The following is an 11,625-nucleotide window of genomic DNA, read 5'->3' as shown; positions in this document are numbered from 1 at the left end:
GCATGGATAGTTTCATTTTATTTAATTATTATAATTATTTTAAATTTTACATAAAATATAATAAATAATTTAAAATTTTCAAACTTTAAAATATTAATCATATTAAAAAATAATATTTTAATAATATTTTATTCAATTTTTAACTTTAATTAATTTAAAACAATTTCATCCCATCTCTCGATGAAAATCGCATCGTAATGTTAATACTTTGTTATTTCCGTCGTAAGAGTTGCTTAGAGACGTCGACTTGTCGGTTTGTTGGGTTATTCAAACAACTCTGCTTTTTTGGGCCGAATATGAGGCCCAACTATAATCTTATCGGCCTCTTCTCGTCAAATATCAACCTGCAGAATACACACCTATGCAGTCTTTTCTCTTTTAAACGGATTTTCTTTTGAACGAAGGCAGAAGGAAGGAAGATTTGATTCCGAATGAGGTCTCTATTCAGGTAGGCCTTCTAAATACCCTGTCTGGTTCCCCAGAAAGTGCATGAAAATTAATTATGTTGTAATTTTATCGTTCTATAAATTTTCATTAATTATTTGGTATCCGTGAAAACAGAAAGCTCTCCTAATCAACTGAGCTTAACGCAGCTACTCGAGAAATTGAGTTGCCATTTCATGTTCAGAAACTAAAGCATCGAGATTGTACGAGTTGTTTTTCGTTTCATTTCATTTATTTTCTTAATTATTATTTTACCGGGAGCAAAAACTGCTCTTACATCTTGAATTCTAGTTAAGTTGGTGGCATTAGCAATTAAAGAACCGTTATTTAAGCAATTTCTGACTAAATCACTTCCAAGATTTATTATTACCATTTAAATACTTTGATTTTATGGCCAGGACTATGGATTTTGTTATTATTTTCTTTTTGGGACATAACTTTATCTATGCAATTGTTGCAGAGTGGACCATATACTGAAATTTACGAGTACATATGTCGTACCGAGGCCAGTTAATTACTTTCAGGTTTTGAACATTGGTATTATTTTTTTTATTAGTAACAGTTCATCCTTTATTAATGAGCACAAAAGGCGTAACTCAAAGTACACGGGGAATTTTATTTGAACTTTGTTTTTTAGAACTTTATGAACATTATTACATGATTTTCTAAAACTATTTTGAACTTCTGAATATATATTTTTTATCATTGCTTTTCTGATGTCAAAGTGAATGGTTTGATGTGAGAATGGAATCGTGTTTCCCCAACTAAGGCTGGCAGTGTATATCTATATTTTGGAGAAATCTATACAATGCAATACAGTTGTAACATTAAAAGACACTGTATTTATTATTTATAAACATTTCTTCATATATAAACATCAAAATACTTTCTATGTACTTGGGTTGCACCCCTTTGTGTTCTGAATAGAATTATATTACTTGTAAAAGTAATTGTATATCCTATAAACAAAGAGAAAGGCGTTCTTAGACAAAACTGCTTCCAACGACGCAACTAATTCTGAACTAGATTTACATTAACTTGGAGTAGTTGTGAAGCTTATTTAAGTCAGCCGTCAGCTTGATTTTAGCGAAACAATCATGTACAGGGACAGTGTGCATATCGTGGTTTGAGCTATACTATGAAAATGGGTGGTGGAGAGGATAAGCAAAGTGCTGTGGACCAGAAAAAAAAGCACAAAACAATTACTTCTGTTTGGCGACCAGTCTGTACTCAAGCAATTTCTAAGGAAGGTTGGTTATCAACTGGAGTGAAAGGCAGAAGAGTTTTTCGGTTCTATTTCCATTTTTCCTTTTCTTTTTGTAAACCTTTTGATTTTACTTTACGCAACATGCTCGGAGCAAAGATGATCCACTGCTTTTCATTTGATCATACTAATTTCTCCCTAATGGTGGGAGTTGTAGGTTTATTTCATCACATCTTAGCCAATTTGGATTTTATCAATTAAATCATAGTGCTTTTCTTCCAGTAAGATTTCTCTGTTTCTATCAGTGAGCTCTGGGCACCTCCTCCCTGTAAGGATAGGGTCGAGGACAGATTGGAAACCCATTAAGTGCGTTTGCAACTTACCAATTTGAAAAAAAAAAAGGGAATTTTTTCTCTATTTCTGGATCATCAGAAAGTAATTAAACCATGTTCTTTTCCGCTTTTTGTCTGCGAGATGTAATGTTCTATATTTTGAGGGCTGGGTTTGACAATGTCATAAAGCAATCAAGTGGGATCATTGTACTCATTTAGCAACAAGAGGCTTATTAGACTAATATTTTCCGGTTTATTATCTTGTCATGTCCATTGATTGTGTGAGTTTGCAGAATGCATGGAAAAGGATGTAATAGTTGAGCCAGAAGAAGGGGATCAAGTTGTTGAAGTACTGTGTAGCACATCTAGCAATGTTTCTAATGTTCAACATGTCATAAAGGCAGCTGATGCAGTGACTGAAGCAACTGACTCAACTATCAGTTGTAGTGCTTTGCAGGGTAGTTCTGATGATATAGTCTTGGAAGGAGAATCAGAGCTTTCTAAGCATTCAGTTTCAATTAAGGTGAGATGTTAGTAATTGAGTTTTCGTTGTTGTTTCTTCTTCTCTTCTTCTTATTCTTCTCATCCATTTTTTTCTCTATGTATGCAAATGTTTTATAAGCTCTTTTGGTTATCATGCGCAAAAATTTACCTATGCTTTTTAATGAGCCCTTTCTCATGCTATTTGGCTCTTTTTCTTGCCAAGGCATTGTTTGTTGTAATTGACGGCAGTCTCTTCATGAATTTTTCAATTCTATTGCACATTGGACCTCAGTCGAAATTGTTGCATTGCACTTTGAAGGCATGCTTCACTGTCCTTTTGTTGAAATATAACCATTTATTGCTTTTTTTCTTTAAGGGAAATAGATCTGGAAATGTTTATTATTCACTGTGCATATTTTCCTTTGAAATTTGAACTTCTTTGTAGTCTATATACTATTTGTAGTCATGATTTATTGGAAAATTAAGAGGAATGGTATCTTTATATGCAACTTACGCGCATGATTTTGTATGGCCTCATTATAAACAATGTCACTGTCGTGTTCCAATTTGAGAATAGGACTATATGTTAGAACTATGTCATTGAGAATGGCTTCAATTGATTCAGGGGAGGTTTGGATAGTAAGTTGAGATGAGATGAGTTGAGATGAAAGTTGAATAAAATATTGTTAAAATATTATTTTTTAACATTATTATTGTTTTGGGATTTGAAAAATTGAATTGTTTATTTTATTTTGTGTGAAAGTTTGGGAAAGTTGTAATGATTAGATGAGATGAGATGAGATGCTTTTTGTATCCAAACCTCCCCTCAGTCTTTCATAAAGAACCTCAGTTTGCAGTGTGTTGTCACGGCACTGAAGATCTCTGCAGGAAAAACCAGCAGAGTAGATTTGGACATTCACTGTAAAACATTTTTGCTAACATTATTTAGAACTCATGGAAGTTTTCCGTAAGCTTTTCTCATTCTCCAATCCCTGATGCCAATTGCTTGATAAGTAAATCATTGGCAATTGCATTAGCAGCATTGATTTCTGCTTCAATTTTTCAGATCCTGCTTTTTTTACGCATCTCTTAGGTCCAAGGAGCCCGATGGATGCAGGTTCTAGAAAAGTTAGTACTTTTGTATGGAATGGTTTTACCCAACTTCGAATATTATATTTTCTGTAGTTCTTGTCACTGGGAATGCTGAATGGATTCATGCTTTTGGCAAAGCTGCAGTGACAAATGAGATCAAAAGTTTCCGTAACTTAGCTGATCTGGCTCATGTATGTTTCATTCTCAGTACTGACCCACATTAAGTTCGACCCCCTCAGTTTTCTGCTGTCAGCATTACCATTTTGCTCTGCTGTTTCTTACTTTTTAGAGAGTTCATTAGACGGTCGGCTCCTTAAAGCTTTTGGATTTTTTATTTTTAAAATTTATTTCTCTTTGAATTTTGGCCTAACTATCAGTCTTTGATATGCAGGTAGGTGCTTCCCTAATTCGTTTTGTACAAGGAAAAGGGTACAAAACTTAACACTTAAATTTCTTATACTACTATAAAAAATTTGTTTCTTTATATCTTGTTTCCTGTTTCTCAGAGGATCTACACAGAAAAAGATTGAAGATGAGATGGGAGTCAGAATCATAATTCCATCATCCAAGAAGGATGATTCTATTAGTAAGTTTTTAGGTTTGTGATAACCTATGCACTGTCATTATGATCTATTGTTGCTTTTAAGATTCCATGCATATGTCAATACTGATTTAAATGTGAAATTCGTATCACTTTCTAGAATGCATGAATGTGATGGCTTTATAGTCCATTAATTTGAGTAATTTTTACATGGTTATTTGTTGCAGTCATTGCAGGCGATTCAATGGATAGTATAACTAGAGCTTCAGAAAAGATACAAAAAATAATTGATGAGGTCAGTTGCCTATTAATGTTGTTTCACAAAAGATGTCCTGAAGAATGCCGTCTTTTTTCCACCTAGAATTTCTATGTCAATGAAATTGGCTATGTAAGAGTTCCTCCCCTCCGAATTCATTCTTTTTTATTTTATGTACTGCTTGTTGAATGTTTTCCCTGGAATTATTGTCTTGATTTTACTTCTCTTCATTCAAATTACAGGCAGTTAAAAGCCCAAATCTTGATTACTCTCACTTCATATCACTTCCATTGGCTATACATCCTGAACTAGTTGATAAGCTTCTCAATTTTCAAAACTCCTCACTGGGGAATGATGATGGTTGCCTAGATGACAATCATGGGAGCAATTCAAATGAAGATGGGGACCGAAAGTTAAATAAACGAGTTGATGTTGCTGTTGAACTCAAAGCCGATGATGACAAAGAATGTGTTAACGTGAATATAACTAAAATACCTCTTGTCAGTTACCCACCTACAGCTTCAAAGTCTTCTCATTTATCCGGTATGCCAGCAATTATATATTACATTCTTAAAAGGCTAAAACATCTTAATATCAAGGGATTGTGTAGTGGTCTTGTTTTTTAGCTGATCTCAGCATTTGATATCATGCTATATCTCTTAAAAGTTTGCTACTCATATGGTACCACCTGACATCCTTTGTCACTTTTCTGTTTATTGATTAGAAGATAATGGTTTCATTGATTTGAAGTCTTATGTAGGGTTTTGTAATGCAAATTTTTATTCTCCCTTAATGCATTTATGATATCTGCTTATTTATTGATTGTGTTTTCATGAGTATATTTTTTTATATCATCTTTGAACTAGCAGAGGATCAGCTGTTTTCATTTTTATTCTCGGGGAATTCAGTTCCCTTTTATGTTTTCATCCTCCTTTTCTCTAACAAAGACATATGTAGACAGACTTGGGAATTGACAAATCTATATTCATTAAACCAAAAACATTTCACCTGACTGTACTCATGCTAAAGCTGTGGAACAAGGACCGTGTTAATGAAGCTGCCGAGGTTTTGCAGGTAATTTTCTACTAAATAAAGTAGATGGTGGCTGAAAGTGGCACTTATTGACATCAGTATTTAATGTTTATATTCAGAGAATCTCCTCAAAAGTGATGAATGCTTTGGATAATCGGCCTATTGCTATAAGAATTAAGGGGCTGGTAAGTTTCTTTTCTATTTTTAAGTGTAGCTTAAAACATAATGACATCCATGGCAGTTTTGAGTATGCATTGAATAGATCCATGCATCACATTTCTAATTATAACATCTGTTCCCAAGATATGCCATATCATTAATTCCTCATGTTCAACCTTGTATCTCTCTTGCATTATGCTGACCAATCAACTTTCTTTTGACGACCGACTATTATTAAGTAGAAAATAATGTTTGAGCTACCCTATATCTCTCTTGCACTGTGCTGCCTAGTCAACTTGCTTTTGATGATTAACTATTATTATGTAGAAATAATGTTTGAGCTCTTGACTGAAAATCCCATGCATGGATTCAAAAACCTCTAGTTTTTAGCCAATTGGAAGGTGGTTTCTTATAGTTGTGTTTGCAGTGACTCCTCTTCTTTCCTGGAAAAGTCTGTAGGTTTATATATGTTATAGTGGGTGAGGATCTATGCTATTTCCATTTAAGGCCAACTCATTCATGTCCTTGCAGGATTGCATGAAAGGTTCCTTGGCCAAAGCTCGCGTTCTTTATGCTCCTGTGGAAGAAATTGGCAGTGAGGGTCGACTCTTACGTGCTTGTCGTATCCAAATGCTTTCTATTCTAACAAAGAGAAAGAACTACGTTATCTTTTTCAGTAGATTTAAGTTGTTTCCGTCACTTGAAGAAGTTATTTTGAATTTCTTAAGCTTTCTTAGAAGTGATTATTGATGCATATACTGAAGCCGGACTAGTCCTAGAGAAAGATACAAATCACAAGTTAAAGGTATAATATATACATGACCTTTTTTATATCATTTTCTTCCTTTTTACTCCATTATGCTGATGCTTTTTTATGCTACTTGTGCTTTTGATAACGTTCTTCGGTTGCACTTATAAATTTCTTAGCAATGAATTCATGTGATGTGCTGATGATTTTGAATTCTTAATGTGAGAAGCATTTCTGATAACCTTAGCAACTCTCCAATCTACTTAATTCTTGACATGTCAGAATTGCAACTACGTTCCTCAGAAAGGAAAAATTGTTGGGCGGGTAATCATGGAACTCTTTATGTATTTTCTGATTTTTTTATGTCACCCTATAAACTGGAAGCAAAAGAAAAGAAAAAAGAAAAAGGGAGATTGGGGAGGGGAGGAGAAGGGAGTTGCATGATTGATACTTATTAAAAATTTAAAATGCTTCTAAGTTTGTCAAATTATGACATTTTTTCTATGGGAAAATAGTTAAAAAAAGATAAACAAATTGGAAGATTAAAAAAGTTAAGGCTACCTTGAAATTCGAAAAAATAAACCTAATTTTATGTTTCTAAAAATAGCTGAAAATTGAGAGTTTCATCTATCATATTCTTTTTTATTTGAAAGAATCATTTTGCCTTATATGTTTGTATTTAGTCATTGTATTAATTGATGCTCCTACTGTTTGCCCCATTATATTAGAATCTAGATGACTGATATGACTATAAAGGAGGTGGGTTGATATCAATATTTAAACCAGCGATCCTGGGGAACCATGCTGGTGATTGGAGATGCCAAAATGAAAATATTTACTGAATAATCTGATTTATGGCGTATATTAACGAGTAAAATATACGTACATAAACACAAACTTAAACCTGATAATTGCCTTATGTAAGTAGGTTTGTGTTCATAAAAACTTGTAAAAGCTTGATTTGGTTATAAACACACCACCTCGAACTATTACTTGGTAGTGAAGATTGCATTATTGTATTGTATTCTTCTTCATTTTATACAGATTCTCGAAAGTACCAATAATATGGGTTTTCTGCCTGCTTGAATTGCAGTTGCATGCTACAGTGATGAATGCTAGGCATAGAAAAAGGTGCGACTGCCGTTATTTTTTCTTCTGTTTGCATTTTCTTTTTTTATGGTGCATATTAGATGTTGGCAGCATTGCAGTTGTGTTTGGCTTCTCCTTCCTCACTGGTGGGCTAACCTATGGAATATATTATTCAGGAAGAAATGGACTAGATCAGAACCTGATTCTTTTGATGCACGAGGCATTTTTAAACAGTATGGATCTGAGGAGTGGGGGGAGTATCTTATCCGTGAAGCTCATCTTTCACAAAGGTTTGCGTTTGATGAAAATGGATATTATCACTGTTGTGCTTCAATTCCCTTTCCTGAAAATATCCAAGTAGACTGATCCAGTTACAGTTGAGAGTAATGTACTCTTCTTTTTAGTTGCAAACTATGGAAGCAAAAGCTATTGGGTAATATCCTCTGAAATATTTCTGGTACAAGGTTTTAGTATGTTTTCTGTTTGCATGTCTGCTTACTGACACGAGCTTCCACTAATAATATGCAAGTCTGTATACAGTATTCTTCATTGAATTCTGTAGCATGTTGCTATAAGCAAATACAATGATTTGCAACTTGAAGTCAGCCTGTTGCTTAAAATACTTCTTGGGGTGGTTAAGCCCTGGGGCTCCTTGAAGGGCATTTTATAAACAACAAAATCTCTTCTTTTTCTTGTGATCCTTCATAGTATCTCCAGAATTCACGCTGTTTGTGGCTTCAAGTTGCTAGTGACGACCATAATTTTTTCATAAAGAAAAAGGCAAGTAGGAAGGTTTGAGGTTTGTTTTTTTTTTTTTTCTTTTCATCAACAAAATTGCATTGAATTAAAAGAGAGAATACAAGAGGAGAGGGTGGGGGACCTGAGAAAAACTCTTTTACAAAAATAGCAGTGCATTCAACAAAAATAAAAATAAACGGACAACGTGAATAAATTGGACTTTGGGCCCTTGTTCCTTGGCAAGTAATGGAGGGGGACCGCTGCAATAGCAGTTATAAAAAAATCCAACTGGAAGATTTGTCGAATGTAATTGTGATCTGCATCTGTGAAAAAAACATTGCAACCATTTGTTTTGAAATAGTTGACGAAGATCTTCGCGGCATTTTCTCATAGATTCTGGATTAAGGAAAGTTGTAACATAGTCAAATAGTTAGAATCGGGAAGTCTGGGTCGTTAGTGGCCTTTTGGAGGAACACCCGATGAAGCCGGCACTGTGCTACACCCGCTGGTCGCTTGGATGCTCCTCCACCAGGATTTTGAAGATCGGCAGTTGGTGAGCACAGTGGTGGGGTGTGTGTGGCAGTCGGTTGGAAAGCGACTGATCAGAAATTTTCGATCTAGTTAAAAAATAAAGAAAAAAACAACAGAAAATCGGTGACAAACTGGCAAACAAACCGGCGAAGGTTCCATAGAGAGAGGGAGATTTGGTTGCTGTTAGCAGAGTCAGCTAATTAATGAGTAGGAAGGTTTGAGTTAAACGTGATAAAGTGTGAAGGCGAAGTCTTTAATAGCGATGGGTGGCGGTCTTGAAAGAATTTGCAGTGAAATGAAATACTCCGAAATTGTTGGTAAGCCATCACCCAGGCAGATCAACATCACGTGTGAATTTGTTGAGTTGTTAATTATGTGAATGTAGGATCTAATTTCTCTATATCATGCACAAGGCTTGGTTCCAAAATTTATGGAGTAGGCCAGTGCAGAGGGACCAGTTCCAGTTGAACTTTGTCAAAAACCCCATAATCAAGCCCAGTCAAGTTTTAGAACTAGAAGTTGGAGTGAATCAGCTATATTCCTCATATGGCTTAAAAAAATACATCAAGATTCAAACAGAAAAGGGTTATAAAATTAGAGAAACTTCTTGATTGATCAATTTATTAAACACAAAAATCAAACTAAATTATAGCTTACATGGTCTGAATCCTTTGCTGCTATCTACTTCCCTGGCCTCCTACTGGAAATGATCTCCTTGACGCTTCTTCTCTACCCATGATGGCGATAACACAGGATTCATCTCAAACTCCACAACTTCTCTTTGCCGATCTTTCACTGGCTCGTCCAAGTATGCCTTCTCATGAGCGGGATAAATCTTCACCCGCCATACCTTAAAAGTTTGATCCAAGCTCGCACTATAAATCAGCAAACACTTAACTAAATTATCCGACTCTAAAGAAGCAGCTAAACATCTCACTGGCCCGTGATGCCCTTCGATGACTGAAAGACATGAATGTAAGCAATTTCCTTCCTCTCTCCTCCATACCCTAATGGTTGCATCCTCAGAACCACTAAACACTATGTCCCCTATGGCTACCAAGCAAAGGATAGCAAAATGATGGCCCTGTAAAAACCCTCCATGGTTGTATCTCCCAGACATCTTCTCCTTCTCCCAAACGTTTATAAGCCCATCCGACGAACCAGAGTAGAGCAAGAAAGTGCTTGGTGACAAGCTCAACGCCAAGGCATTCACCGGTGAAAGTTGAAATTTCAGGGTCATGGTGAGGATATGAGAGTTTTCTCCAAACACTCTTCTCCATATTTTAACTGAGCCATCGGAAGAGCAAGTGAAAACACACCCATCATGTTCATTGACGACAATTGCATTAACATGGCCATCGTGAGCCACGAACGAATCCACACAACGATTTTCAGAGACATTCCAGGCCTTAACCGTTCTATCCCACGAGCCCGTGTATAAAAGCTTTTCTTCATGGTTGTACGCTAGGCAAGAAATAATGTTTCTGTGTTGGTGGTTGCTCTTTCTCGTAAACAAGAAGAATGGATTTCTTTGAGGCAACGTGGCGATCTTCTTTGGTCGAAAATTCTCTGCTGTGATGGACACATTCCACAGTCGGATTTTACAGTCGCTATGCGTGGTGAATAGAAGTCTTCCATGGGCCAAGATGGCACGAACTTGACCAGAATTGGCCCTTACGTAACCCATTTGAGTGCAGTCTGGTTGCTTCCAGACGTGGATTCGTTTACTCTCAGATCCAGTGAATATGAAATCTTTGGTGAGTGTGATAGAGAAAATGTTACCTTCATGGCGGTGTAGAGATGCAATGCAATGATAAAGAAGGGGTTGAGAGGGAGACATGCGCACGGGGGAGAGTGTCCATGGTGTCTCGGGGCTCATAGGCGCGGGCAATGGGATTGATTTTGCTGAACTAGCAGAAGATGGCCTTGGAGAAGCAAACTGCTGGACGTTAGATTCAGATGAGTTCTGATCACGAGCACCAAAAGAGAGTGTCCTTGATAAATTAATTTTCTCCTGTTCTTCATCCAAGAAGCCTCTTAGGTCCATTTCGCCATGGGCTTCCATGGTGGATAGCTAGTGCTGCAGTACTTTGTGCTGTAGGGTGTTCTAAACTGCATAGATCTGTCTAAATTTAAGTTCAGCTGGGGTTGCCTAGCTACGTACGGGGATCACCAATTAAGGCTCTTTAAGGCATTCAAATTTGCCTTACCAATTTGATGATAAATCATTTATACAACTGAAGAAAGAAAAGTAAATATACACCCAATATATGATGCTGGCCTGTGAATGATGATTGATGATAGTGATCATCAGGTATACATATAAATAATGTTTCTGTATTGTTTCTATTTTTCCCCTTATTTTTTAGCACAAGCATATTTTGTATTGATCTTTATTTTTGGAGACCGCAATGTGGGAGCTGGTTTCACATTTGAAACGACATGCAAGAAGTAATTTGAGAGAAGTTTCACATGATCGATCCGAAATGACATATATAGCAAGAGTACTGCAGCCAACAACATGTTTGAGGGGATATATAGTTTCTTTTGATTGTACAGATCATATAGAGAGGGAGGGAGCTAAGGGCCGCTTGAGGAAGATTGGAATCAATTAGCTTGTGCTATATATATATATATCTCCAGTTTTGTGTGATTGTTGCAGCTCGATCGCTACGTGAAATATTATAATAGAGAAAACCAGACCTATCTGCAATATTAAGGATCAGAAATCTAACATTTTTCAAACACCAAATAAATAATTAATTAATTAATTAGAAGAACCTTTTACATCCTAATTGTGAGATCAGTAAAATATCTGATGATCCAGAGGAAACGACGATGAGTAGTAGTACTCATGTACCGATAGATCAATTGAAGGGTTATTTAGATTTGCAACTACACCCCACTAATTAAATGCTGATCATGATGATCAGGTCCCAGCTAGCTAGAACACATGACTGATCGACTTGATGCCAA

At 36.0% G+C, this 11,625-nt stretch overlaps 2 protein-coding genes across 7 annotated transcripts; one reads left to right on the top strand and one right to left on the bottom strand.

Annotated features, from left to right (window-relative positions):
• The first annotated feature begins 361 nt into the window (after nt 1-361).
• LOC108982388 lies at nt 362-7,986 on the top strand. Of its 6 annotated transcripts, none has more exons than XM_018953749.2 (15): nt 366-448; nt 562-647; nt 905-968; nt 1,550-1,694; nt 2,274-2,503; nt 3,947-3,984; nt 4,062-4,141; nt 4,324-4,391; nt 4,595-4,895; nt 5,314-5,426; nt 5,504-5,569; nt 6,075-6,165; nt 6,281-6,348; nt 7,385-7,422; nt 7,557-7,986. In XM_018953749.2, the coding sequence occupies exons 4-15, from the start codon at nt 1,583-1,585 to the stop codon at nt 7,744-7,746; spliced, it is 1,395 nt and encodes a 464-aa protein (XP_018809294.2). In that variant the 5' UTR covers nt 366-448; nt 562-647; nt 905-968; nt 1,550-1,582; the 3' UTR covers nt 7,747-7,986. The 6 variants fall into 6 exon arrangements, with proteins under 6 accessions (XP_018809297.2, XP_018809293.2, XP_018809294.2 ...); XM_018953750.2 differs by having other exon boundaries at nt 377-448; nt 905-981; XM_018953748.2 differs by lacking the exon at nt 562-647 and having other exon boundaries at nt 363-448.
• Nucleotides 7,987-9,346: 1,360 nt separating this feature from the next.
• LOC108982389 (protein JINGUBANG-like) lies at nt 9,347-10,696 on the bottom strand. The gene has a single exon (XM_018953754.2). It carries the CDS (start codon nt 10,694-10,696, stop codon nt 9,347-9,349), a length of 1,350 nt encoding a protein of 449 aa, XP_018809299.2.
• Nucleotides 10,697-11,625: the final 929 nt, after the last annotated feature.

Source organism: Juglans regia, chromosome 7 (genome assembly GCF_001411555.2).
Source record: "Juglans regia cultivar Chandler chromosome 7, Walnut 2.0, whole genome shotgun sequence".
NCBI classification, from domain to species: domain Eukaryota; kingdom Viridiplantae; phylum Streptophyta; class Magnoliopsida; order Fagales; family Juglandaceae; genus Juglans; species Juglans regia.
The sequence above is the reverse complement of the archived record's forward strand: the minus strand, read 5'-3'. Positions and strand labels throughout refer to the sequence as shown.

Coding starts and splice junctions, on each gene's coding strand:
- LOC108982389 (XM_018953754.2), bottom strand. CDS start 10,696: ATGGACCTAAGAGGCTTCTTGGATGAAGAACAGGAGAAAATTAATTTA.
- LOC108982388 (XM_018953748.2), top strand. Junction 4,392..4,594: donor TACAAAAAATAATTGATGAG/GTCAGTTGCCTA, acceptor TTCAAATTACAG/GCAGTTAAAAGCCCAAATCT. Junction 5,427..5,503: donor AAGCTGCCGAGGTTTTGCAG/GTAATTTTCTAC, acceptor GTTTATATTCAG/AGAATCTCCTCAAAAGTGAT.